Source organism: Eretmochelys imbricata, chromosome 26 (genome assembly GCF_965152235.1).
Source record: "Eretmochelys imbricata isolate rEreImb1 chromosome 26, rEreImb1.hap1, whole genome shotgun sequence".
Taxonomy (NCBI): Eukaryota; Metazoa; Chordata; order Testudines; family Cheloniidae; genus Eretmochelys; species Eretmochelys imbricata.
Window position 1 is genome coordinate 6,080,744 of NC_135597.1, and position 27,377 is coordinate 6,108,120.

The following is a 27,377-nucleotide window of genomic DNA, read 5'->3' on the forward strand; positions in this document are numbered from 1 at the left end:
CAGAGGGCGCTGGAGACTGGCCAACCTCTGTCGGGTCTGACGCAGGTTGCAGGGAGCTTGCTCTGCTGCTTCTGGGGCAGAGGAGAGACCAAGGTCTCCAGGCTGCAGGGCTGGCAGCCTGTCACAGACTCTTCAAGGAGCAAGGAGAATTGATCAGGGGAGTGAAATATGCATGTTGGAAGGGCTTGCATGGCCAGTGGGTGTGTCTGGCAGAGGCTGACACCCTACCCCTCACTAGACTCTGCATGGGGGTCTGGGTTGGCATGTTTGTGCCAGGGCACTTTGGGAATATGCTTGTCTGTATCTGTGTGTGCACATGTGTTTGCATGCATGAATATGCACATGAATGATCGCTAGTCATGTATGCCTCCATATGTGTCTAGAAGTACATGTGTGGTGGGGGTGCATAACTGCCTCCATGTCTCTGTGGATGAACGTGTGGCCCTAGCGTGTGAGAGCCCGTGAGTTCTCAAGGCCTGTTTTGTAACCAGGCGGAGTGAGCCAAGCTCCGTGTGTGTGTGTGCAGTTCATTATTTCAGCCCTCTGGCTGGGCTCCCTCTCCCTGGAACGCGTCCTCACTCTGGAAATGTCACTGGAAACTCTGAATGGCCTTTCGCCGGCTCCGGGTCCATGTTTGTTTTAATTGCAATGCTGCACAGTGCTGCCAGCTTTCCAGATAAGCCGGGAGGGACAGGGGTGGCCTGGGGAGGGAAGGGAAGGGAAGGGACAGACTTCTTAGGCACTCTGTGGGCAGGCCAGAGGGGATTTTTCTCAGCTGCTGACCTTGCTAGGGTCACTAAAACCCCGGAGCAATGGGCAGCTTGTCCTCAGTGACTTTTCCCTGCAAATTCTCTGCTCCTCGGAGTGTGTCCCCTTGCGTCACTATCAGTCTCTGATGCTTGCTGGCAGGGGACATCCAGCCCTGGGAGAAGCTGTCTCAATCCCACAGAGTGTGTGAGCGAGGGAAGGCTCTCTCTGGGGCTTCCTCAAAAGAGGGACTTTTCCCATGCTGCGGGCTAGCTGCAGGAGCTTGGTGCTCGCTGGCGGGATGCCCCTGGAGCAGGGAGGGCCAGCTTTCCCTCCATCCCCTGGTGTCAGAGGGCACGTTCCTTCTCCTCGGATTGTTTCCCCTCCAAGTTTGCTTGTTTTTCTGTTGTGTGTGTGTGAGTTGCTCCCCCTGCAGCTCGCAGCACGACTATTAGATACAGAATCCCACACACTCAGCCCAGCGCTGCCCTCCCACTGCACCGTACTGCTGCTGGGAGCCAGCCCTTCGGACGCACTGCCTGGGACTCGGTCAGCGTGGACAGCTGCCACCCGGGTGCTGCTAACCGTCCTAGCGTGGGAAGTGCCCTGCTCTCTGGGGATGTTGGACAGAGTTCCTTGCCAGGCTCCTCTCGGAAGGTAGGGAGCTGCCTTCTCTCTCTGCAGTGTGTGTGTGTGTAGGGGGGGTGTGGATGTAGGGGGGGTATATAGGCCAGGACGGGGGTGGAGGGAGTGGAATTCTGATCACGGGAATCCTCCTATTCGTAAAAAGCCAAAGGCATGAAGGTTTTTAGATCAATCTTTATCAGACACCCCGTGCCCCCGGGTGGTGCGATTCGAGCCCAGCCTGGATTCCCTCCTGCACCAAACCCTGCAAACTCTCAGCTCCCCACAGCTTTGGGGAGAGAGACCAGAGCTGCAGGCGGTTTGTGTGCAGAAGGACCGGAGCCATGAGTACACTCAAGCCTGGAGCATGAGTACACTTGCAAACAGAGCTTCTGATGTCTTTTGCCTCTGCCTGTCTTATTCCTGGATTATAGGGTACATGAGCAGAAGGGAATGGGGTCCAGTGGTTAGAGCAAGAGGGACTGGGAGTCAGGATGCCTGGGTTCTCTTCCCAGCTCTTCGGGAGGAGTGGTTAGAACAGGGGGCTAGGAGTCAGAACTCCTGAGTTCTTTGCTCGGCTCTTGGAGACAGCGTGATCTAGTCAGAGGCTGAAAGTCAGGACTCCTGGGTTCCTTTCTGTAACCGTGGGCAAGTCACATCTCCCCTCTGTGCTTCAGTTTCCCGCATACAAATCAGAGATAATAATAATCCCCACTTCACAAGAGGGCTGGGAGGTGCCGTTTACTATTGATAATGGTGATTCTTGTGTTTCTAACATGACTCTCAGTGCACCATGCAACTGAAAATAACAGCGCTCAGCATGTCTCCAGCCCAGCACCCTCTACCCCAGGCTGTCAAAGTGCTGCACCCAGAAACCACAACCCCCCTCTCGTTCTCATTAAAAAGAACAGCCAGAGGCAGTGTAGTCCAGTGAGCAGGGCACTAGACTGGCTCTCAGGACACCTGGGTTCCATTCCCAGCTCTGCCACTGACCTACGGTGTGATCTTGGGCAAGTCACTGCCCTGTTACTCTGCCTCAGTTTCCCCTCCCAGACTTTCTCTTGTCTGTTTAGGCTGAAACTCGTCAGGGCAAGGACTGTCTCTAGATATGTGTGTACAGCACCTGGCACAGCTGGAGTGGGGGGAATATAGTTCTCATTATCCTTTTTTTGAGTCTTGCTAAGCTCTAGGTCTCTGTGATATCTGTGGCTGTGAGCAGATTTTCCTTTCATCGTTTATAAATATGCTGCCTTTCAGTTTCATTGCCCAGGCCTCTGATCATGTATCATGAGGAAGGGTAAAGAGGGGCACCCAATCTCCCCTCTCTCTGCCATTTAGCTACGCGCCCCTAGCCTGTCCCCTCTGACCCATCTGCTCTGTTAACTGACCCATCTTTGCAATCTCTCTTCACACAGGAATCTCTCCAGCCCCCAGCCCCTCTATCTGCTCTTTCCTGATCGAGATGGGTGACCAGAGCTCAGCACTCCAGCTAGGGACACCCCATTGATAATGGCATCATAATAGGGTCGTCTCCTTTGGTTTGCTCTTTGGACTTACCCCTTAATTGGGCCCAGTATTGGTAAAGTGCTTTGAGATCCTTGAGTGCCAGTCCCCGGAAAGGAGCGAATGGTAGCGATTATTATGGCTCAGCGTTAAGCTGTCACATTGCAAGCTGTGGGGGTGGCGGCTGGGTGGGGAATGGAAATGTTCGAGGGGACGCCAAAGGGAAAAATGCTTCGCTGGCTCTCAGAGAGCTACGCTGTCCCCATAATTGCATCCAGACTCTTGCACGCCCCAAGCAAAGAGTGATGCAGGCTCTCTGCATCTGAGCCAGGCACAGCCTGGATTTCCTGGCAGGGGTCTGAAGGTAAAGTGTCGGGCACTAATGTGAATAGATGCCCCACGCAGCAAACCTAGCTCTGGGGAGAGAGTTTCCTTTCTCAGAGTGAGGATTGCAAGGGGCAGATAAACGCACTGGGCTGGCACCATGAGAGTTAGACTTTTGCACTGTGATAGAGAGCAGTGCAAGCGCTGGGTGGGCACGAGGATGGTGAGAGTGGCGTGGGCACCGGCTGGGCATGGGAGCCGTGAGAGTTGAAGAGTACGTGGCTAGCTGCCCCAGGGTGAAAGCACAGAGAGGGGCCCTTTCTGCAGGTTGCGTTCCAGCCCGTTCCTCCTCAAGCCTGGTGCTCCCCGCTGTGTGCCAAGCACCAGCGTTGCCTTGGGCACCCCTTGGTGCAGAGGCCTCTGTGCCAAATCCCCATGGCACCGCCTCACCCAGCTGCGTCCAATAGGATGGGAACGGTGCCCTCTACACCAGGGAGGGAGTGGGCCGGAGAGCAAGGACCCAGGCTGGGATTTGGGCCAAGACCCTGGCCAGGGCTGGTTCTGGAGAAGGAATCTCCCCTCCTCCCCCGCAAATGCCTTTGTCCTGTGCTGTAACAAAGGCAGCCTCTACAGAGAGGCAAGAGGCTGGCAGGGCCTCAGGGAGAGAGGGTGGCAGCAACTGGCCTGAGGCTGCAGTTCAGAGCCCGTCCTGTCCTCTCCGGCTCAAGGCGCTGGCAACCTGCACTGCAGGGCGCTCCGTGGCCTGGGGGTTCAAAGCCAGGAGCAGCCAGAGATCAGCAGCTGTTAAAGGTCAACTGCAAAGGGTTCATCGCTGCCCTCTCAATGCCTGCCCGGTTCTGGTTGGGTCATGTAGAGGTGGCTTGGAATGGTGAGTGGGTGATGGGGACCTCATGGGAGAGTGGGGTGCAAAGGGGGTGGATGGGCTGGGCTGGGGAGCAGGGTTGGAAAGGTTATAGGAAGGGGTGCAGTGGGGTTGGAGGTGGGGTGCAGTATGGGGTGGTGATAGGAAGAGGTGCAGTGGGGTTGGAGGTGGGGGACGGGGAGCAGTGTGGGGTGGTTATTGGAAGGGGTGCAGTGGGGTTGGAAGAGCAGGATGGGGTGCAGTGTGAGGGAGGAGATGGGGAGGTGAGGGAGCACTGTAGAGGAAGAGGTTGATGGCTCAGGTGACCAGGTAAGTAGTTCTTGGATCAAGACAAAGGCCGTGCTCCAGTGCAGGGGGCAGTGTGGAGTTTGTATGGCCGCAGCACCCCCGGCATGTTCGAGTGCTTCACAAGTGTTAACTCATTACCTCTCACAACCCCCTTGTGCCCTGGGGAAATAAATACTATCCCCATTTCACAGATGGGGAAACTGAAGAAAAGAGAGGGAACGTGACTGGCCCAGGGTCACTCAGTAGGTCAGTGGCACAGCAGGGAAAGGAGTTCTGGATCCTAGCCCCTTCCTCTAACTCGCTGGAGCCCACGACTCCTCCCTGAGCTTGGAGTAGAACCCAGGAGTCCTGGTTCTGTTGTATGTTGAGCAGCTCAGTACCTAAGGGGCAGTGAGGGTGAGAGGCTGATTAAGGGACCTGTGTGCTGCTTGGGAAGAGCGGAGCAGCTGGAGAGACACTGGGACACATTCCCCCTTTCCTGCTCCCCTACCCTGGGTGCAGTGCCAGGCCCGGCTCTGTTTTATAGCAGTGACTCATCCCCTCAGCCCCAGAGCTGGTGGGTTGTCCCTCCCCTCCGGATTGTTCTCCTGCTCCAACACGCTGCTCCAGCCCCCTGTCTCTGGGCCTGCCTTTCTCTGCAGTGTTTGCACTGGGATGGTACTTGGCTCTGGAAATATTTGCACACCAGCGGCACTCCAAAAGCTTCACCCTCCCCCACCCGCACCCCCCTGCAGGGCAGCATTCTCCTGCCAGAGCTAAACCAGTGCATCAAGTTTCATCCAGCCTGAGGGACTATCCCTGGAGTCGGGGGGTGCCCAGCTGGCAGGATGGGGGTGCTGAGGTTAAAGGAAGGGGTGTCCCCTCCCAGTAAGGGGAGCAGGGAGGTCAGAGTGAGACTCATGGGGAAGGCACTGCTCAGATCTTGGTGCCAGGGCTCCTGCCCACACTGGTCCGGGAACAGTGAGCGCATGTCCTAATCATGTGGTTTCCGTGCACTGGAGACTCCAGCTCCACACCTGCACCTCACCCCAGCAGTGGGGGAGGCTTGGCCCTGTACCAGCAAGCAGACCCCCCCAAGCCTGAGCTGGAGCTGCAGCTCCAGGCATGGATGAGTTGGTGGCAACCTCAGATGCTGGTGGGGAATAACGGATCCTCCTTGTGGTCCTGCCCCTCCACTCTGCCCTGGGCATTGGCATCTGCGTACCCCCCTGGGGTTGTCCCCTTCCCGGCCTCTGAGCAAGGCTGCAGGGAGGGAGCAGCAAGCTGGCTGGGAACAGAGAGACAGAGAGACTGGACTGCATTAAGGACCATGTCTGAGGAGAAGGCTTTTTGCTGAGACATTAATGCCCACAGGGGAATCCCAGCTGGGTTGGTGGTTGGAAGTTGGGGGCAGATCTGGCCAGAGTCTCTTTCCCTCAGGCTGGTTTCTTCCCTTTCCCTCTTCTCCCCGTCTCGCTCACTCCCTGCTGAGTTAACAGCCACAGTGCCAGAGACATCTGGGCTCAAGGATGCAGGTAAAACTGAGGGTGGGAACTGGCAGCTGCATCTCCCTGTGTGCTGCCAGAGAGCTGCCAGTGTGGGCGAGGGAGATAAAAGAGACAGGGTGAGTGTGTGTTTGCGTTTAGGGCTTTACTAAACAGTGGCAAACAGATGCAACCACAAATACTACAATGTTTTGGTGTCTGTTTCCGTCAGTTACTAATGGGTTTTGGTTCTTCTCTTTTGTGCAGTATTGCATTATGTACACGTACTCACATACAGTAGTATGTGATCATGTCATTAAAGACAGGAGGGACCCTTTAGAGCCGCCACGCAGATGTCTGCTGCTTGAGCTAACAGAGTGACCGATAGCAGTAGTAGGCTGTCATCCTCCAGGTGGACCAGGACTCTTGGGTTCCAATCCAGGCCCTGGAGGGGAGCGCGCTGCAGCGGGCCCTTTCCCCTCCAACCTGTCCCAGTCCTGTCTCTTCTGCACCCCTGACTCCTCGTCCCATTCCCACTCTATTCACCTCACCAGTCCCAGTCTCCACTACTCAAGCTTCTCATCCCCGTCCCAGTCTCCTTGCCCAGCCCTTCCCAGTTCACCCTTCCACCCCTTGGCTCCTTAAAGCCCCTGGCCCAGCCAATCCCAGTTGCGTCCTCCTGGCTCCTCATTCACTCACCCCCGCACACCGATGTTCCCCTTTCCCACTGGCTCCCAGGCTCCTTGTCCAGACTCCATATCCTCACTTCAGCCTGGCTCCTTCTCCCCGGCTCTTTGTGCACAGTTATTTTAATCCAGCAACTACAGGGTTAATGAGTTGTTGCCCGCACATGTGCTGGGCTGGAATCCCATGTGAGCGACTGTGTTTCTGTTGGCTGGAAAAGCCTGGGAAACCGTGTATTTCCCCCTTAGGTTGCAAGGTTTTCAGGGCAAGGCTCTGTCTGCTAAATGCCGAGCGCCCTGTGGATGCTATATAAATAACACCAAGCTGTTGCATCTGGTGTTCTAGCCTGCACCTATGCTTGTTGTGCCGACCACTGGGCAGGCAGAACAGGGCTGAGGGAAGCCTGCTGGCTTCCCGGAAAGAGCTGGTCAGTGCGCCCCCTTGTTGGGACTGTGCAGCCCCTGGGGGGCCAGGGCGGAGAAGAGTCTGAAGTGGATTTCTGCTCCGTGCGGAAGGGGCATGGCTGCTGGGGAATGGCGCCAGGTGTGTGTTTGGGCCCCCGGCTTCTCCTCGGCCCCTGCTCCGTGAGCCCACGGCCCTTCTAGCTGTGGTGCAGGGCTCCGTCCTGAGCAAGAGGGTTTCGGCGATGGGTCTGCGCTTCCCACTCCATCAAACTTAGCCTGGAGGTCGGGGCTCTCCTTGTCCCATCTCAGCCCCGCCTCCTGCCCGCCATGGACAGACGAGGGGCTGGAATCTGCCCACAAAACTGCTAGCCAAGGGGGGTGCCCCAGAGACAACAGGGGGCCCCCAATGAGTGGCACTGCCTTAATTGTGCTGGCTTAGCTCCATGCTCAGCTCTGCCAGTCGGGGCTGCCTCCAGGAGGGGACTGTCACCTTGCTGGCCTTCCCCAGGCTTGGAGAGGGACAGGGGTGTTGCGATGCTTTTGCAGGTGGCTGCTGAGCCTGGCGTGGAGAAAATGGGGGGGGCTAACACGGGACAGGTTGAGGGAATGGGGAAGGCTCCTCAGGAGGGGCTTTGCTGGGAACCCCACAAACCCCGGGGCAAGCACCAGAGCAGGGCAGGGAAACCAGGCCCCACAGTGCAGGGCCAGGGCCCTATCTCTAGAAAGGCCGGGTGTAGCCAGGCGTCACCCTCTGGGGGTGCCCATCAGGCAGGGCTGAGTGACCCTCCGACTGCTCTGGCTGTTCCGAGCCCTCCCTGGATTGTTCCCCGTGAGCCCCGGCCCCAGACACGGCCCTCTCCCTTCTGTTAACCCAGTGCTGCCCCCAGACGGCTCTGCCACTCCCACGATGGTGGAGCCCGGCAGCAGCTCCGACTGTAGCTTGTTGTTCAGGGCTGAATACAAGGCCGTGCCATTGTCATAGCAGCAGGGAATGGCCAGACACAACGTTCACGCTGGCAGGGAAAGGAGGCAGGCCCTGACCTCGCGGTGGACCCCCACCAGTCACGGTGGCGGGGGGGTTTGTTTCCCAAGAGCGCAGTGTGACTGGCTGTGGCCAGGATCTCTCTGGAGCTGGGATTTAGAGGCTCTCCCCGTCTGCCTCCCTCGCCTGGGGAGAGTTGTAGCTGGGAAGGAAAGAAACTGAAGCCATTCCAAATCCCATGCTGCCGCCCGCCAGCACTGTTGGATTCCCGCACCCTGAGAGCCCCAGTTTGCCTCTGCATGCAGGACTCAGCAGGTTCTCAGGCCCTGATCCTGCCGTCTGTGGGGCCACTGCTGCTTCATTGGCTCTTGTCTTGCCCTTGGAGCGTGACGCTGCAGCCCCAAAGCCCTGGCTGGCTACTGGCTTGGTGCCGTAGGCGCCCTCGCCAGCCTGAGTGCCCGGCGGCCCTGGTAGAGGCATGAGGCTGCCAGGCAGTGAATCCGGCCTCTGGATGGGGGTGGAATGAACAGGGACAGGCAAGCTGGACCCCAGTTTCCCGACCAGCGAAACCCATGTCTGCTCTGCCATGTCTCCATCCTGGCTCAGGCTCAGGGCCGCGGCCACATCTCTTTCCCTCTGTGTTGCAGAGCCCTGCTGTGCTGACCCCTGTGCTCCACCCTGCCGCCCCGTGGTTCCGGGCAGCTGAGAGGCATGAGACAGCAATGGCGTTCCAGGCAGCCGGATCTGGGACACTGCAGCCCCGGAGCGTAAGGCGTTGATTCCCCTGAGCTCCTGTTGTTTTTACCACCGCGGGGTCGATGTGCGAATAACAGGAAACGCTCCCAAGCAGCCCACGCAGTGGAACTGGCTCCCCTGGGAAGCCTCTGTACTACAGTCAGTGTACGAGAGCCATCTGCTGGGAATGGTCCTTTGCTGGGACAAAGCAGGCCCTAATAGATCTTGGCCTGGCAGCCAGGACTCCTGGGTTCTATTCCCGGCTCTGCCACTGACTCCCTGTACGCCTGGGTGCTCCAGCCACACCGTACCTGCTTGAGGTCTCTCCCCCCTCGCTGCGCCTGTCGCCAGGTGCTCAGTGCTGATGGCACGGGGCTGCTCATGGGCGGGCAGTCGGATTGGGGCGATGGTGGCTGCAAAGCGAGGTGGCGAGGGAACGCCTGCTTAGGAGTCAGAGCGTTGGGCCTCTGTCCCTTCCCAGCTCAGGGCCCCGGCGGGGATGGCTCAGGGGAGTCCCATCTTTGTTCCATACACAACAAACACAAGGTGTGGCCCCCAGCTCAGGAAATGGAGGGAGGGGACTGTAGGGCAGGCCTGAGAGGCATCAGCAGAGCTGTTTGACGCGGGGAGCTCCCGGCTGGAATAGCAGGAGGGGCTGAGGGTTGGGATTGAGGGACCCACGGGAACCGGGAGGGGGTCCAGAGCTTGAACGGGGGTGGGGCACTGCAGGACAGGACCGGCAGAGCTGGGCTGGAGACCCAGGGCTGGAACAGGACGGAGGGGCACTGGCTGGGTGTTGGTGCACGGTGGTAGAAACGTGCCCAGCACCTGGCTGTGTCAGCCTCCTGCTCTCATCAACAGTGAACTCATTCCTGCCCCTCCCACAGGTGCGACCCCTGGAACCTCTCCTGCATGGCTGGGGACCGGAGCCTGCTGCGCAGAAAGCACTGCTCCTCGGCAACGTCTCTCTTCCCCGTCTTCAGCCCCTGCAGGGGACATTCAGGGCAGCTGGGAATCCCCATCTCTGGGAGAGACACGGTGCACATCCAGCAGGAGCAGGGGGCAGCGGCTGCTTTCCCCACAGTCTCTCCTCTCCAGCCCCCCATGCCACAGCAGGGGGTTGCCTGAACCCTGAGGGGCCCCGGGGCCCCAGCTTGGAAGACTTCGTCCCATCCCACTTCCAGAAGAGGGAATTCCTTCCTGCTGCCAGGAGCCCGGCAGCCCCCACGGCCACATCCCCTCAGCCATCCATGTGGGTCCCGCTGCGACACAGAGGACCCAGGGTGAGTGAAGCCTGCCCTGTCTGGAGTGATGGCATGCCAGCCCTGGGAGCTGGGGGTGCTGCTTACACAGCATGGCTCAGTGGTGCTGGAGTCAGAGCCACCTAAGCTAGCAGCCCTGCTGGGTCTCTGGCCCAAAGACAGAGATTGACCTCACAGGGACAGCCCAGGCTTCCCCCACACACTGCCCCACCCAAGTGCCTCACCCCAACCCTCAGGCCCATTCAGCCCTTGGCCCTTCCCCGGGGCTGCCCATGAAGGGGGTGACTGATGCCGATGGGGACGGTGGCCTTTGTGTTGTAGATGCTTTGCCCACTGGACTGAGACCCACCCAACCAGCCTCTCCCAGGGGCCGCCGAGTGGTCGTTGGACAGCGATGGGTTTTGGTGCCGGCCAGCCTAAGCCGGAGTTGAACCGATGACCTGGGGTCGGAAAGCTCAAGGGGGAGTCTCTTTGCTATGCAGTGTTGGGGCCCATGTCTGAGGAGGGATGGGCAGGAGGCACATTCAGCCCCCACTCGAAGTCCAGACTCCTTCCCCACCTGTTGTGGTGTACGGCTAGTTCCAAAATCAGAGAGGGGAAACTGAGGCCTCAACTTCTCTGGCACCTGCTGCCTCCTAATCACCCCAGCACCTGCTCCCTGGCACCCAGTGTGCTGTGACTCCTCTGCCCCTCAGCTCCCCCATGCCTGCTGTAACCCACACTTCCCAGTGCCCTCTGTGCCCTGACCCCTGACTCCCCTGCACCCAGACTCCTTCGTGCCCACTGTCGGGGCCCTGCTGCACCCTGCATAGCAGAACCATGTTGTTTCCCTCCCCCATAGGTGCCCGTGATCCATAACTGCGGCTCCAACACCCTGAACTTTGAGTTCCGTGACACGTCTCCCCGCAACGGCACTGCCGAGCCTAGGAGAGCTGCCCCCAGGAGCTCAGGTAACTCCAGCCAGGGACGGTGGCCCACAGTGCTGGGCTTAGAGGTCCGGGAGAGCCCCTTCTGTCTCAAAAGCCCTTCCAGCCAGCCCCGTTTCTGGGGACCATGGACCGTGTGACTGGAGGCCCAGATCTCAAGGTGCAGCTGTCTCAGTGCATCCCCCTAGGAGCGGCCGTCTGCCTGCAAGCCGGAGGTCCCAGGAAAGGGCGGAGCACAGAGCTGATCAGCACAGGGGCTGAGAAGCAGGAGAAGCTCAAATCCAGGCCGCTCCCTGCGCCAGGTTTAGGCCCAGCTCCTCTCCCAGACCAGCCCTGACTAACGAAGCAGGGGGCAGCCTGGGGCAGCCACCGAGCTCAGCCAGCCTGGGGAGGCACCTCTGGCAATGTGCTGGGGGCAGGGAGAGAGGTGTGGCCCCTTAGTGACAGAATGGATGTGTCCCCTTCTCGAGCTGGATAGTACCGAGCAGTCAGGGGAGCCGGGCACATCCCCACCTGGAGCAGCCCATCGCCACCACAGCCCTGCCCCCAGAGCTCACAGAGCAAGGACTGAACCCAGCCTCGGATTTGCCTTTCCCAGCACTGCATTTAAAGGGTGGTGGGGAAGAGACACTGAGTGGGGAGCTGAGGCCTCCCATTAAAAATAACATGGCTGTTCTGGGTTCCTTGGACTCCTGGCCCCACATCTGGACACTTGGTGTGGCAGTCTGTCTGTCAGCCCCTGTGTCTGTCCAGGGGACGTGGGCCTTGCTGTCAGTGGGGCTGCCATTGTGCTCACTACCAAGCACCTCTGGCATAGCAGGACCCATAAGTCTTTGACTGACCATGCCCTGAACCCCGTCTCTCTGTCTGTCTCTCCCCGCCTTGCTTGCAGTGAGCGACTGGTACCAGACCTGGCCTGCCAAAGAAACGAAGACGCTGAGTTCTCAGGCAGTGCCTGTTTCCCTCCCGGCTGGGTCGGCAACGAGCCCCCTGGAGAACGGCCCTCCGCCTGTGCCCCGCGCAGCCCCCTGGTCTGCCACCTGGACCAAGGATAGCAAGAGGAAGGACAAACGATGGGTGAAGTATGACGGGATCGGCCCGGTGGATGAGACAGGGATGCCGATCGCATCACGATCCGTGAGTCCAGAGAGGGAGTGGATTTAACGGGCCTTTAGAAACCCCACTGCTGGGCTGGGCTGCGGGGAAGGGAAGCATGTAGGAGGTGCTGGCCCCTCGCAGTCGGTTCTGATCCCAGTGCCTGAGTGTGGTGCAAAGGGGGGCAGTGCTCCAGGGTAGGGGGCTCTGGAGGAGGCACTCTCCCCTTGCAGCCAGTGCTGACCCCAAGGCCCTAGGGGGCACAAGCTGGTGCTGTGCCCCAGGAAGTGGGGTGGGAGGATCAGTAGGGGGCGCTATCCCCTGGGCGTCCGTACTGACCTCAGTGTCCCAGTGTAGTGCTAGGGGGCGCTGTGCTGCAGAAGGTGGCATCTTATGCATACGAGTTAAATGCAATGTCCTGGCCATCATTTGACACCTGGCTGGGGCCAGTTTCCCTGCCCCCCCACCAGCCGTGGCATATCGACCCCGCTGTAGCTTTCTGCTCCCCGCTAGTCTCCTTGCTGCCGGGCTGCTGCTCCTGATGCCTTGTGTGTTTGCTTCCCACGGCAGAGCGTGGACCGGCCCCGGGACTGGTACCGGAGCATGTTCCAGCAGATCCATCGCAAGCTCCCGGGTAAGGTCACCTCCTCCCTCGGCAAACCTTGGAGCTGCACGCTGGGTGCAGGGGCCTTCCTGCAGCAGCTCGGCTAGAGCGAGGCCACGCACCTCTCGTGCCCTCCCACGCTTCCCCCCCTCGCCCCCGCTGCATGGTATGTAACGAGTCAGTATCGTTCTGTCAGCTCCCCTGCCACATGTGTCTGTCCTTATCCTGGGACAGAGGTCAGGGACCGACTAATCCCCACCGCCCCACTCCCCTGCGCCTGTTCCTGGCCACATCCCTGCTGCTCCCAGAATTCCCATGCGCCTCCCCCCCTGCCCTGCTTGCTGGGTGGGGTGAGGGAGCCTGCCTCCCAGCAGACAGGGTAGGGAAGATCCCAAGCTGGGGTGCTTATTTCTGCACCCCCAGCGTGTGCCACACCAGACGTTGCCCCATCCGGGAACCTGCTCACACCAATCTCCCTCCTCTTCCAGAACCGCAGCTGGACTGGGATTTCCACCACTGCGTGGGTAAGCATCACAACCTGCTCGCTGGGGATGGGAAGTATCAAGTCCTTTAACATCGGGACAGAGAACAGGGCCTGGGGATCCCCTCACCCCTCTCTGCAACCACTGTTCATAGAGAGCAGGGCTTGGGGCCTTCCTAGGGACCACAGCTTCCTGCCCCCCTGTTCATAGAAAACAGGGGTTGGTGTGTCCATAGGGATCACAACTCCCCTCACCAGTCCCTGCCCCCATGTTCACAGGGAGCAGGGCTTGGGGTGTTCGTAGGGGAAGGCCCTCACCAGGCCCTGCAGCCCCTGTGCACAGAGAGCAAGTGTCTGGTGTTTCAGTTCTCTACACTCGGGGTGGAGTGTTGGGCTCTGGGATGGTGCCCTGTGGGAGGACACAATCCTTTGCCTGGCCCTCCAGGAGTCTGCGCCGCACCCCTTTCCGCACTGGGCACTGACCCGTTTGTCTCCCCCAGAGCCACGCCCTCCGGCGCTTGCACAAAAGGGCCCCGCTCCAAGTGGCTCCCCTTACCTGCAGAATGGCCTGGGCTGGTGAGTATAGACGTGGGAGTGCTTGGTGGGACGGGACATGCACACCTCTCCAGTGGGGAGGAGCAGCAAGCCAGAGGTGCGGAGGGGAAGAGCCAGGCCTCTAGGCTGGTATCCCTGCCCCGGAATAGATCAAGGACTCATCGGTTCAGTGTCCCACTTCCTGCCACGCCAGATCAAATAATTGACCAGGCAGCTCTGCAATCTAACCTGGTGCCAGGCTGGAACAGACCAGTGGCCGATCTAGCCAGCTATCCTGCCTCTGACAGTGGCCAACGCATGATGGTTTAGAGACGAGTACAAAACCCTTCCTGTGCCACCCCAGTGTTCATTATCATCTCCTGTGAGGACATAACTGGCTCTGTGGACGAAGGGAAAACAGTGGACGTGTTGTTCCTTGACTTTAGCAAAGCTTTTGACACGGTCTCCCACAGTATTCTTGCCAGCAAGTTAAAGAAGTATGGGCTGGATGGACTATAAGGTGGATAGAAAGCTGGCTAGTTTGTTGGGCTCAACGGGTAGTGATCAATGGCTCCATGTCTAGTTGGCAGCCGGTATCAAGTGGAGTGCCCCAGGGGTCGGTCCTGGGGCTGGTTTTGTTCAATATCTTCATAAATGATCTGGAGGATTGTGTTGATTGCACCCTCAGCAAGTTTGCAGATGACACTAAATTGGGAGGAGTGGTAGATAAGCTGGAGGGTAGGGATAGGATACAGAGGGACCTAGACAAATTGGAGGATTGGGCCAAAAGAAATCTGATGAGGTTCAACAAGGACAAGTGCAGAGTCCTGCACTTAGGACGGAAGAATCCAATGTACCCCTACAGACTAGAGACCGAATGGCTCGGCAGCAGTTCTGCAGAAAAGGACCTAAGGGTTACAGTGAACGAGAAGTTGGATATGAGTCAACAGTGTGCCCTTGTTGCCAAGAAAGCCAAGGGCATTTTGGGATGTATAAGTAGGGGCATTGCCAGCAGATCGAGGGACGGGATCGTTCCCCTCTATTTGACATTGGTGAGGCCTCATCTGGAGTACTGTGTCCAGTTTTGGGCCCCACACTACAAGAAGGATGTGGAAAAATTGGACAAAGTCCAGCAGAGGGCAACAAAAATGATTAGGGGACTGGAACACATGACTTATGAGGAGAGGCTGAGGGAACTGGGGATGTTTAGTCTTCAGAAGAGAAGAATGAGGGGGGATTTGATAGCTGCTTTCAACTACCTGAAAGGGGGTTCCAAAGAGGATGGCTCTAGACTGTTCTCAGTGGTAGCTGATGACAGAACAAGGAGTAATGGTCTCAAGTTGCCGTGGGGGAGATTTAGGTTGGATATTTGGAAAAACTTTTTCACTAGGAGGGTGGTGAAACACTGGAATGCGTTACCTAGGAAGGTGGTGGAATCTCCTTCCCTAGACGTTTTTAAGGTCAGGCTTGACAAAGCCCTGGCTGGGATGATTTAGTCGGGATCGGTCCTGCTTTGAGCAGGGGGTTGGACTAGATGACCTCCTAAGGTACCTTCCAACCCTGATATTCTCTGATTCTCTGATTCTATGCCTTTCTGGCCCCGGCTCTTGATCAGCTTGTACCCTGAAGGATGAGGACCAAGGGCCTTTCTAATCTGACCCTGGCTAGGGGTGCAGGTGCGGAGTCTCTTTGAATAAAGCGAGGAATCCAAATTTCAAACCACTGGCCATAGCAGCAACATCCTGCAGCAGTGTGTTCCACAGGATAACAGCACTGTGTGGAAAGAAATACCACCTCATCTATGCAGGCTTTTCCTGTTCTTTGTGCCCAGACAGGTGTGTCCCTGCTGCAAAGGGCAGGGAGGGACTCCTCCCCTTCCAAACAAACCCTCCACCAGCTTGGAAAATGAAGTTTGTTGGAGCTTCCCCCCCCCACCACCACATGATTACACCCACCTGGTACCCAGCTTAGCCGCCATGGGGCAAAGCCCCCCTGCTTCAGAAGGGTCTGCAATGATGGGATGGCTGTTAAAGGAAAAATCTTGGTGTCTTAACAGCCACTCAAGTGCCTTTTACAGCTCCCAGCCCTGAGGCCAGGGGTAAGGGCACCTGGAACCTGGGTGCTGAGCTGCCAGGGGCCGGGTGGGTGGCACTCCCTCCTCCGAGTCAGTGCTGATCCCAATGCCCCAGCATGGCCCTAGGGGTGTTGTGTTATAGGGGTGGGTGGCTCAGTAGGGGGCGCTCTCCCCTCGCAGTCAGCACTGGCCCCAGTGCAGCAGTAAGGGGGCCGTGCTATCGGGAGTGGGGTGGCCGGCTTAGCAGGGGGCGCTCTCCCCCTGGCTGATCGCAGTGCCCCAGCACAGCCTCTGTGCTGCAGGGAGTGGTGGGAGGGCATCTGCCCCTCCGAGTGGCCCGTGATCGGGAGGCAGGGGGCGTGCAGCCCTGTTGTGAGAGGGGTGAAGGGAGTAGCTGTGCCCTTTGCAAACGCCTTGGGATGCCCTTGGGAGCTAGGCAGCAGGGCAGAGCTGCACTCACCCCACTCCCTTTCCTTGCAGGAGGGGCCAGGAGGCAGCCAACGATGCCGCGATGGAGCCCAGGAGCATTTTCAACTACGAACCCGGGAAATCGTCAATCTTTGACCATCCCAATCCAGTAGGGAGCCTTCCCTGCCCGAGCACCCCCCGACCCCGTGCCTGCTCTGTGTGTGTGTGTGGGGGGGGAAGGGGCTCTTGGCATTTCCTTTGGCACAGACATGTCTCCACACACCTTAGCTCCATTATACTGGCTAGCTCTTGGGCTGGGGGCATTTTCCAGGGGGTCTGCACTGACGCAGGACAGCCCGAGCGGGGAAGCGGAGCCCCGGCTGCTCTCCCTCTAGCTGCAGCGGTGTCTCCCTGCTGGAGAAAGCCGCACTGGTCTTGTCAGACTCTTGGGATCTGTCCTGGGTCGGCCCCTTGTGCCAGCACGGCTCCAGGGGTCCGCCCCAGAGCTGCAGCGGGCTGTTTGCCTTACTGTGTCCCGGTCCCGCCTGATCTCTGGCTTGGAGTCCGGCTTGTGCTCCGTGCCACTGGCTGGGAAGGCTGGGAAGCAGAGCCTGAGGCTCCGTGGGCATGGGGGGTGACAGCGTGGCCCAGCATGACGTGTACGTGTGTGCACAGGACATTTAGCATGTGTATGTACGTGTCTGCATGAGGCTGCCGGGGGACTATGTCATGTGCTTGGCGTGCCACGCTGCATGCCCATGCATTGCTGGACGCTATCACTCGTGTGTGTGCATGGGAGGCTACGGGAGACCCTGCCACGTGCCTGGCTCCTGTGCAGGGCGAGATCCCCAGGCTGCGGCTCCGGGAGTGCTGGCAGGGGCCTGACGTAGGAATGTGCTCGTGTGGCTCTGTCTGTCCCAACTGCAGGCTGCAGAGCCCCTGGCGGGAAGTGCTGACAGCTGGTACCAATTTCTGAAGGAGCTGGAGACAGGGAGCCTGGTAAGAGCCTCCTGGTGCTCTTCCCCCCCCCGCCCCCAAGCTGCTATGGGGGCTGTGGGATTGAGAGGGCTGCTTGCCGCTATCTCAGGTCCCCCAGTGTCCCTCTACCCCCCGCTTCCTACCCCATCTCCTGCTATGTCCCATCAGTGTCTTCCCTCTGCAAGGGACTTTCCCTGCAGCCCCCTGAACCAAACCCAATCCCCCTCTCTGTGGACGCTGAAGGGGTCCTTTGGAGTGCCTGGCTCCCCTCACCTGTAGGCTTGTTCCATGGGATCTGAGTCCAGCTCCCCGTGACACCCCGCTGGCCTCGCTCAGTGTGCAGGCAACCGCCGCAGGGATGCGTCCCCCACACCAGCCCCTCCTAGAGATGGGCTGCTGGCTCCCTGCCCCACGCCCAGGGCGGGCTTACCACCCACCTTACATTGCAGGAACCCTGGGAGGGAGCGAGGTGGCTGGAGAACAGTCAGCAGGAGTGGCAGGAGCACCACCGGGGTGGGCCGGGGAGGGAATGATCCTGCCTCGCTCCCTGGCTGGAGCGGATCCGCCTTCTCCCAGTCCCTGCTAGAGCGGGTGCTTTGCTGACTGCTGCCCACTCGTTGACTTTTGCAGCCTAAGAAGCCCCTGGCAACGTTTCCTGTGGAGCCTCCCCCGCCATCCCAGCCAATCGAGGTAAGTGCCGTGCAGCTGTGACGGCCGGGGCATGTGCCGGGCACGCGCTAGCAAAACCGGGGCTGCCCTCCGCCCTGGGGTGCAGCCCAGTGAGCACGTGCTGAAGGCCTGAGGGGGAAGGGGTTGTGGCTGAGCGATGACCCTTCCCCTGCAATGTGCACTCCCAGCCCACCCCGCACAGCTGTTCTGCAGCTGTGTTTACTGGCTTCCATGGTGCTTTGTTTTTCCCCTCCCCTGCTTCCACGCCGAGGTCAGGCGGAGGTTTCAATTGGTCAGCAAAGGCTCTGGTGCCGAAAGGGAAAGAGCCGCACCATGGGGCCACAGCACCGGGGCATCCTAACCCCGTGGAACCTCCACGCCCCGTCGCCGTGGCAACGCCACACCATGCCAGGGCGGTACCGATGCGGCTTTGCGGTGTCCTGGCGCTGGGGCACCATGCCGAAGTGCATCCCCGCCACCACCACCCCGGCACCGCCGGGCAGGGTCATCCCCTGGCATCGGCCCCTCCGTGAGAGCGACCGGGCAGTGTGCCAGCTGGGCCCTGACACACGCTGTCTCCATCTTTCCCCCAACCAGGTGTTGCTGGAGAGAGAGCTAAAGCAGCTAAGCGAGGAGCTAGACAAGGACATGAAAGCCCTGGAGACACATTGGCACCCTTGCAAGGTATCCCGCCTCCACTCCCCAGGGGCAATCCTTTCCGCATAGCTGTCCCTGCTAATTGCTTCCAGCTCCTGCTGACCAGCTGGCTCAGCTGGTGCCCTTTGCCGTCCACATCCTCTTACCTCTCCCACCCTGCAGGACTCGCCAGCGCCTCCTGGGGCCTGTGCTGATCACTGCAGAGCAGCAGGGACTGATGTTCGTGAAGGGAGGGGTGTTTTTCCTCTTGACTTCACATCTCTGTGCTGGCTCCGCGTGTAAATGACATCCGTCGTGTCAGCACACGGCGCTGAGTTTGCATCCCGACAGAGGGCTGTCGGTTTCTCACCTCCCGTGAGCAGAGCTCCTGCTGGGAACTAGAACCACGCTCTACGGACATATTGGCCGTATTCAGCCCTAGCTCCTGATGTACTATCCGTACATACCCTTCCCCAGGATGTTAGCAGCCAGTGGGATACTGGCTTTCTTTTGAGACCTCGCGTGACAGTCTTTGGTGAACCACAGTGGACGTACCAGAAGCAGGATATACCTCTGGGCCCCCGTGACAGCTGGTGTTAAGAAGTTCTTGGGTCGCAGGGATACAGGGCCTCTCCCCCCCTCAGGGGGCACTGACTCTAATCCAGCCCCAGGTTGCGGGGCTGGCTGGCTCAGGGGGACAGGGAGGGGGGTCCACACGCTCACACACCTTCACTCTCTTCAGGAATCAGTCGCTTGGCATTGACCCTGTGCCCAGTGGAGGCGTTGCCAGCAGCTCTGCTCGCTGGCTGGGACAGGCGGGCAGCACCAGGGTAGCCCAGGACCGAGGGTAGGGGAAGCTCTTACAGACCCCGCCACCAGGGTGCGCAGGTCGCATGGGCCCGAATTGGCTGAGCTAATCCCCAGCAAGAGTCCGGGCACTCTGCGGGTAGCGGTGTCAAAGCGTCGTCCAGGCCAGGCGCTGCCCAGCCCTCTCTGCCAATAGCCATGCGGGGTACCCGGCTCTGCCTCTGGACTTACGCTGCTCTCCCTCCCTTCTGCCCCCAAAGGCACGGTCTGTCTAGCTATTTTGTAACACCTGCCCGCCCCCGTAGGCAATTCTCTGTCAAATCGAATCTATCACCTATCCCCAGATACACTCTTCCTTTATCCACCTGTCATAGTTCTAACACACCGTCACCATAGTGTCAAGGCACTGTCCGTCTGTCCTCCGTCCATCTGCCAGCCTTGCCCTCCCTCTGCCCCCGACCCCAATAAAAAGAATCGGTCCCAGATCCCTCATTCGCCCTGACAAACCCTGGGTTTGGGTGGCAGCTTGGGAGCTTACAGGACACACCTCTGTCCCTCCCTGCCTGTCTCTCCATCTCTCTGCCTCCCCCTATCTCCATGGCCCTGAGCCCCTGGCCCTCTGTCTGCCTGCCTCCCTTGCAGTTGTCCCCCTGGCTCTGCAGGGGCCTTGGCCCCGAGACCCCCGGCCTCTCCCCCTCAGAGATGCTGGACTCTAGGACCCTGCTCTGGCCCCACTGGCTGGCTCTCCCTCCCTGCCGGATGGGCCAGTTCTCCCTGCTGGCTCCTTATTGGCTCCTCTCTGCCAGGACTTAGATCCCAGCTTCCCGCACAAGACAGCCTCTTGGATGATTAATTTTCTCTTTCCCCCCTTCTCTCGCTGTCTCTCCCTGCAGACTTCCTCAGCGGCTCCCTGCGCTTGCTCCCCTTGCCTGGACTCTGCCGCCCGGTGAGTACAGCCAGGTAAAGCGGGGCATTGGGGCTGGCATGCTGGGTGCCCCCGCCCAGGTGCGGCAGCCTTTGGTTAGCTGGCGTCATCCCGCAAGCAGCTCGGTCCGCCCAGCAGCCTGGGGCTGGTTAGCTCAGAGCGGATTACGAGAGGTGCAGAAAAGGGGGGAGCGAGGGAGAGCTGAAGGGATGAGCGAGCGAGGCGGAGAGAGAGGAAGGAAGGGTGTGACAGCAGAAGAGTGGAAGGAAAGAAGAGCCCCTTGCTCATAAGTTAAGCATCAAGAGTTAGGGCTCCTCGGAACCGCTTGTTCTGGGCAGCGGGGGTACAGGGTACAGGGGGTACAGCGGGGGTACTTGGGAAGGGATTGGAGGACCAGAGGATTGGTGGCAACTAGCAGCCGGCCTCAAGGGGCCGTGCGGGCCTCTATGCCAGGGTGCGCCTGGGTGAGCACACGCCTTCGAACGCCCTGCTGCCTGGGCAGCCTGCTGCTCCCTGGCTGCAGCTCCCAGCCAGGTGCCTTTCCCGGGTCGCATGCCCCCGTTCCGGGGATTTTCCAGCCAGCCGGCTTAGTTCACATTGATCTCTGCCAGGTCCCACCCCACAGCAACGCAGATGTTTCCCAGCATAGGCGTGACCTGAGATCAGAGCCTGGGGTCTGTGCTCTTTCCATGCACTTTCATTTTGGAGCAGATCATCACATTCTTTCAGCGTGATCAGAATCCAGGGCGGTTCCCCTCCCTCTCTCACCATCAGTCACAAGGGCAGTGCCTACAAGGGGTTAAGCAGAATTCCCAGGAAACTTTCCCCAGAAGCCTCAGAGTCTGTCCCTGCAGCCACAGGAATCAAAAACAAACACTCCACTTGTAGGTCCTACCATAAACAATGGGCGGGTAGGCCCTGCAAGAAGCCAGGCCTTTGCTTTCCTTCCTGGGGGCTGCAGTGGATCCATAGGGGCTTCCCGGGGAGGAGGGCAGGGAGTAAGTCTCGAGGAAAGTCCACTCCCTGTCTAAGTCTTTGGACAAGGGGGGCATAGGGCAGGGTGGCCACCATCCGCCAGGTGTCCTGCTCTGCCATGCACCCTCTCCGGAGTCCCACTTGTTTTCCCTCAGCATCATTCAAGTGCCTGGGAAAGTGGTGCTGCTCCTTTAAGAATTCAAAGTTAAACTTTAGCCAAGTGGCTGTAGCCTGCCAACTCCTTGCTGCTGCTGCTGTCTCAGTTCCTGCCGTGCGGGCGGTGTACAGGGAAGGGAGGAACCAGCGCTACCCGCCTGGCTGCCAGGGTAGGAGGCAAACTTCGCGTACCCACTCTGGCTGAGGGGGGCAGGACATGCCGGGACCTGGCCAGGGGAATGGCCTGCAGGGGCAAAGAGAAGGAAGGGAAGTGGCAGGGCAGCTGCAAGGCAAGAACCCGGATTCCTGGCGTTCCCTTCCCCCAGCTGGAACTAGAACCCAGAAGTCCGGGCCCTGAGCCCCCCACCCTGCTCCTGGAGGTTCGAAGAGAACCCAGGAATCCTGACCCCCTAGCCCCCCACCCTAATCCACTAGACCCCACCCTGCTCCCAGAGCATTGAACAGAACCTAGGTGTCCTGACCCCAAGCTTTCTCCTGGTTTGGCTGTGGGTGAGATGTAGGGAGGGGTTGGCTCTCTGGGTGGGAGCAGGGTTCTGGCTCTTTTGGGGCCATGGAGGGAGGAGGGGAAGCAGGCTGAGAGTGGGGGCTGTGTCACGGGTTGCCTGGCAGCCAGGTTGGGCTGGGCCGGCTGCTCAGAGACTCCCCCTGGGCGGCTCCAGCAATGGGGCTGGTTTGTTTTCCATGGGCAGTGGAGGTGGGACCCAGCAGAGACACACCCCGGGTCAGCTGCTCCTGGCCACAGCTCTGCACTGGTGAAGTAATGCCGGTGGGTGGCGTCTGTGACCTCGGCATCCTGTTGGAACCAGCCCCCGGCTGGGCTGGGGGCACGCTCTGCAGTAGGCTGCCTGGTAGCTCTCTCCCTTCCCAGACTGGAGCCCCAGTTACCCCCCTTCTGCCCCAGGAACCCACCCCTGCTGCGGGGGGGGGACGCCATGCTGTCAGCACCCTGCTTATGTTACACCCCCTTGTACTCCCAAGCCAACCAGCACTAGGCCCTTGGAATAGGAGGATCTAGCTGTTCCCGAAGGCCTGGCATCGGTCTGCAGGGGGGCTGTCTGGGCATGCAGGGTCTGTGTGTCGCTGCATGGGGTGTGCGTGTCTGTGAGTGTCGTGGGGGGTGCACATCCCGGCAGATAATCACTCCCTATGGGTCACTAGCCCTTGATTTCCTCTTGGGATCGGGCAGGGGCGCCCTGAGGTTTTGGGCCTGGTTATCCACAGAGGCCCATAGTCTCTCTGACTGACTCTCTGCTCCTGCTCCAGCAGCCCGCCGTCTGCCTGCCATTCCCATCCTGCCTCGGGGCAGAGCCCCCCCACTGCCCACCACCGCCCACCTGCCAGCCCCAGCATGGAGAGAGGGGGCCTGGGCCTGGCCACGAGCAATTGGAGCAGGTCTCCCCTCAGGAAAGGTGAGGATCTCTGCACACAGGCATGTCTTCCGAGGAGCTGTTCCCCTCTGCCCCCAGACCCTCGCTGCCGCTCATGCCTCACTCTAGCCTTCTCCAATCTCTCCTTCACTCGTGCTGTTCTGTCTGCTGGAAATCCCCCCTGCAAACCATGGAGCCATTCCCCCGTCTTTGAATACTGCCTTGACACCTGCCTTTCCCCTCCTCTTTCTCCCACCCAGCCTCCCCCTCTGGCTCACCTGTGGTCAGACCATGTGTGCAACACCCTACATGCACTGGTCTCATCCACCCCTCTGCACCCCAGTGGCTTCCCAGCTGCCCATGTCCTCAACCCAGCCATCTAAGGGCTCCTCCCTTTGAGCTGGGTTTTGGGGTGGGGGGGAAGGTAGCTGTACTCTTCCAAGCTCCACCCAAAAACCAAGCTCTGCCCACTGGAGTAGTGACCTAAGTAACTCTGCTGACACTTAAGTGTCACTGATGGCATCCGAGCTAACCCGCTCTGCGATGAATGGGGCAGTTCGCCCATCTCAGAGTGATTGTTTCAGGCTCTCTGCAGACTCAGGCAGATATCACTGCATTACCTGCGCGTGGTTCAAGTTTTCAAGGTTTTCTTCCCAACCACAAAACCATACTCCTCTTTTTACAATGAAAGTGGAGATTCTGGGGACCAAGGCAGCAGCTTGTGAGTGCACAGCTGTCTCCTGGCCCAGCCCAAACCCTGGCTCTGGGCCTATTGTGCTGCTCCACATGCATGGCCTAAGGGTGGATGGTGTCACAGAGAGAGAGCCAGTAATTTGGACACTGGCTGGTGTAGACAGTAGCAGAGCTCTGGTCATGTTCACTGGGGAGCAGCTGGATTGGCAGAAATTAAGAAATTTGCTTATTTGAGTCTATTTTGGTAGATGCAAAGGAGTCTGTGTGGCTGTGAACTGTCAGAAGAATGTTAATAGGCAGTATAGGTGGATAGAGCACTGGACTGGAGCTCAGAAAACCTGGGTTCAGTTCCTGGGTTCAGTCTGTTGGGTGACCTCAGGCAAGTCACTTCTCCACTCTGCCTCAGTTTCAGGGTAAAATGGGGCTGATGATACTGACCTCCTGTGTGAAACGCGTTGAGATCTGAGATGAGCTAGGGGGGCTACTAATACCTTGAGACAGTGAGTCCAGACTGGAGGGGTGGGTGAGAATGATCATCCTCAGCTTCCAGAGAGAGAGGAAGCAGCTCGTCCAAGTTCGTGGCAGAGCTGGGACGAGAACCAGGTCTCTTGACTCCCAGCCACCGGATTATGCTGCCCTGGTCCTTCCGTCTCAGCCGTGCGGTGCCCTCCCATGCCGGTGGCTGGATATGGGTGGGAAAGGCAGCTCCACTGGCACCTTGTCTCTTCAGATTCAGAGCAATCCCTGGTATTGGAACAGTGCTGGGTGTCTCCTCGTAACACCCGCCTTCCTCAGCCACGGGGGCTGTCAGGAGAGCTGTGAGTGTCCCACCAGAGGGTGACGTACTCATCTCCCTGTTTCATGATTCTCTGCAGATCCCCCAGGCCACCCTGGGAAAAGCCCCTGGGCTGATGGGAGTGAGTCCATAGAGGCGGTGGATGGACCAGTGAAGAGAGAGGACAAGAAGGTGAGGCATGGCCTTTTCCCTTGGGAACGTCTGCCACTCGCAGCTGACAGAGCTGGGACACTGGGTTGGCGAGACATAGGAGAAAGCTTGCCGGTGTGTCTGCAGCTGGTGGGGCAGCAGGTCACTTTCCATCCAGCTCGCGCGGGCCTGGCATCCGTCATTGGTTCTGGGGATTGCCGTGGTGCCGAGTAACCATAGGTGCTACCAAGCCAGCTCCAGGGCTAGGGGGCCTAGACAAGGGAGACTGCCTCCGGTCTGTGTATGTGAGAGAGGAATTAGCCAGTGACTGGGGCTGGCATCTCTGCAGGGGACCCAGGAGCACTGGGAGAAGTGACCAAGCAGTGGGTGGCTTCTGGGTCTCCCTCAGGAACTAGTGACTACAGGGTAGGAGGCTGGGTTCTAGGGACTGGACTTGCCTGGGGGCCTGAGACCAGGATCTTCCTGGGACCCCAGGGCTCTGGCTGTGATCTGATTTGTTTTCACCCTCTTTAACTCTTTCTCTCCCCCACCCCAGATGAAAGCTGCTCGCGTCAAGTTTGACTTCCAGGCTGAGTCCCCAAAGTAAGTGGCACCTGGTGGATCTTTGTTGTTTCCAGACCTGAGATCCCCTGAGCGGGTCTGTTCCTATCAGTGTAGCCATCCCCCTCTGTCCTGGTGGACCCAGCCACTGTGCCAGCTGTGGAACTGGCCTGTATTTTCTCCCTCTCCTGGGGGGATTTAGTTGGTCAGTTTGAATCCTCAGGGAATCGTCTCTGGCGGGGAGTGGTGGAGAGGGACCTGGCCTATGCGATGCAGGCTAGCCCCTCTGTCCCATGGCTGCTCCTGCAGAGATAGGAGAGTAGCTGGGGCAGGCCGGGAAGAGGGTGCCGACTTCCCCCTCGCTGGATCTAACCTCACCAGAGAAGAATGCGTGGAAATGAAGTCTTCCCAGGGGAGCGATTATGGACCAGAGTGGGGCTGGCACGTCCTGAAGGGTGAACTTAACGCCTGGCTCAGCCTCAGGCTCCACTGTCTGGAGAAGTGGGGGGATGGCCCCTTGCAAAGTGGGCATCCTGCGGGACTGGGTCAGCAGCAAGAGAACTCCCTACAGCCAGGGGTTGAGGTGTGTCCCTGCTGATGGCAGGGAGGCAGGACTCAGCCCCGCATCAGGAGTCACAGGCAGGGATGGCCCCGCGGGTGTGTCTCGGGGCGAGGGAGCTCCTGGCTGGAGGGGGCAGGCGCCAGCCCGCGGGAAGGGCCTGTGGGCCGTGACGCTAGGCCTTGACCTTTCAGGGAGCTGACCATGCAGAAGGGGGACATCGTCTATATCCACAAGGAGGTGGACAGGAACTGGCTGGAAGGAGAGCACTATGGGAGGGTGGGCATATTCCCCTCCAACTACGTGGAGGTAAGGACGGGGCTGATGCTGACATGATTGCAAGCCTGGCCGGAGGGGCGCATGCCCAGGGCGGGTCCCCAACTCTCGAGGAGAGGGGGACAGACGTGCCCAGCTCTCCCATTGCCCCTGGGCGCTGACGGCTCGGCGTCAGCCTGGCATCGAGGCTGGCAAGCTGCTCCCTGGACAGTGTTCTCATTCAGCTCTTGGCCCTGGTGCAGGGAGTAATAGAGACGTGCCCTCTAGTGGCCAATGCTGGTGTTACGCCTGCACCGGGACATGGGCAGCCATCAACACCCTCTTCCAACCCCTCCCGCAGCCCCAAGGTAACCCAGACACCAGGACAGCGGAAACCCTGGCAGGACCAGCTGCCTCCCAGTGGGGACCGAGCGATCCCAGACCCTACAGCTCCCTCCTCCCAAGCACAGCCTAGACCTTCTCTCTGCTGCTGCTGAACAGGCTGGATGTGCCAAGCCTGCAGAGCTAGAACAGACCAGGTGTTCCCTAATATCCCATTGACATGACTGGCTGATCGCAGGGTACAGGGAGAGAGCCAGCAGCACTGAAAGGGTTAACCCCGTTCCCCTACACCTGGGGGTCTTGAAATGGAACATGCCCCACCCCAGCAGGAGGGGGCGGTATCGAGGCAAGGGCTGGATGGGGTGCTCCGGACAGACAGCTGCCCACCAGCTGCTGCCTTGCTCCGCTTACCCTGCTCCCTGTCTCTCCCAAACAGATCCTGCCTCCCACCGAAGTGCCCAAGCCCATCAAGCAACCCACCATCCAGGTGCTGGAGTATGGAGAGGCCCTGGCCCAGTACAACTTCAAAGGGGACCTGGTGGTGGAGCTGTCCTTCCGCAAGGTACAGAGCCCGCCTGGTAGGGGTGCTGGGCACGGTGAGCACAGAACGGTCACAAGGAAGCTTATTGCAGAAGCTGTTACCTTCAGGTCACAGTTCAGTGCCTGGTAATGACCAAAAGTCATTCCCTCCTGACAGCTGTCCAGTGGCCTGTTGCTGGGTCTCAAACCAGTGCCTGGCCCTGTAGCTGGCAGCGTCAGGGCGTGGTGGAGAGGAACCCAGCCTCTGTGAAGCGGGCTAACCCCTCTGTCCCCTGGCTGCCCCTGCAGTGTCGTTCTCTGCACTGGTCCCTCCTGGGACTGAGCTGGGGATGCGGCATGTGTGGGGTGATGGCGCATCATAGAATCATAGGACTGGAAGAGACCTTGAGAGGTCGTCTAGTCCAGTCCCCCGCACTCATGGCAGGACTAAGTATTATCTAGACCATCCCTGACAGGTGTTTGTCCAACCTGCTCTTAAAAATCCCCAATGATGGAGATTCCACAGTCTCCTTGGGCAATTTATTCCAGTGCTTAACCCCCCTGACAGCTGGGAATTTTTTCCTCATGTGCAACCTAAACTGCCCGGGCTGCAAGTTAAGCCCATTGCGTCTTGTCCTATCCTCAGAGGTTAGCATCAGGTGCGCTTGGCCTGAACCTGTTCTGTAGGTGCTCAGAAGGTGTCGGTCTCCACAGTGGCCTGTCCAGAGCCCTTCCCCAGTGCTGAATCCACTTGCAAAGAGCCATGTCGCTGTGCATCACCCTCAGGCCGCATGCTCCAGGGGCCGAGCTGCACCACCCCAGCGGCACTCCCCTCCATGGGACAGCACTGCGCAGCCAGCTGGACTGGACATTGCACGACTGGACAGACCAGTGGGGCTAGAGGGGGCAGGAAACCAGACTGGCTGGGCTGTTGGTGCGGCCGGATGGACCTGCTGGAGCAGGAGATA

General features: G+C 59.3%; 1 protein-coding gene across 2 annotated transcripts in view; it reads left to right on the forward strand.

The window, feature by feature from the left end:
- Window positions 1–826: 826 nt before the first annotated feature.
- The window catches only part of SORBS3 (sorbin and SH3 domain containing 3), a 30,003-nt gene continuing 3,452 nt past the window's right edge, over window positions 827–27,377 (forward strand). Inside the window, exons 1-18 of one of the 2 annotated variants that reach the window (XM_077805890.1) lie at window positions 827–1,404; window positions 8,550–8,669; window positions 9,525–9,920; window positions 10,741–10,849; window positions 11,718–11,962; window positions 12,491–12,554; window positions 13,013–13,048; window positions 13,506–13,581; window positions 16,094–16,190; window positions 16,949–17,020; window positions 17,630–17,689; window positions 18,266–18,352; window positions 20,005–20,057; window positions 22,452–22,597; window positions 24,124–24,215; window positions 24,730–24,776; window positions 25,488–25,602; window positions 26,327–26,452. In XM_077805890.1, coding sequence (XP_077662016.1) covers window positions 8,625–8,669; window positions 9,525–9,920; window positions 10,741–10,849; window positions 11,718–11,962; window positions 12,491–12,554; window positions 13,013–13,048; window positions 13,506–13,581; window positions 16,094–16,190; window positions 16,949–17,020; window positions 17,630–17,689; window positions 18,266–18,352; window positions 20,005–20,057; window positions 22,452–22,597; window positions 24,124–24,215; window positions 24,730–24,776; window positions 25,488–25,602; window positions 26,327–26,452 — 1,866 coding nt within the window. In that variant the 5' untranslated portion in view covers window positions 827–1,404; window positions 8,550–8,624. The remainder of the gene's footprint in view (window positions 1,405–8,549; window positions 8,670–9,524; window positions 9,921–10,740; window positions 10,850–11,717; window positions 11,963–12,490; window positions 12,555–13,012; window positions 13,049–13,505; window positions 13,582–16,093; window positions 16,191–16,948; window positions 17,021–17,629; window positions 17,690–18,265; window positions 18,353–20,004; window positions 20,058–22,451; window positions 22,598–24,123; window positions 24,216–24,729; window positions 24,777–25,487; window positions 25,603–26,326; window positions 26,453–27,377) is intronic. The other variant, XM_077805891.1, reaches the window with a different exon arrangement.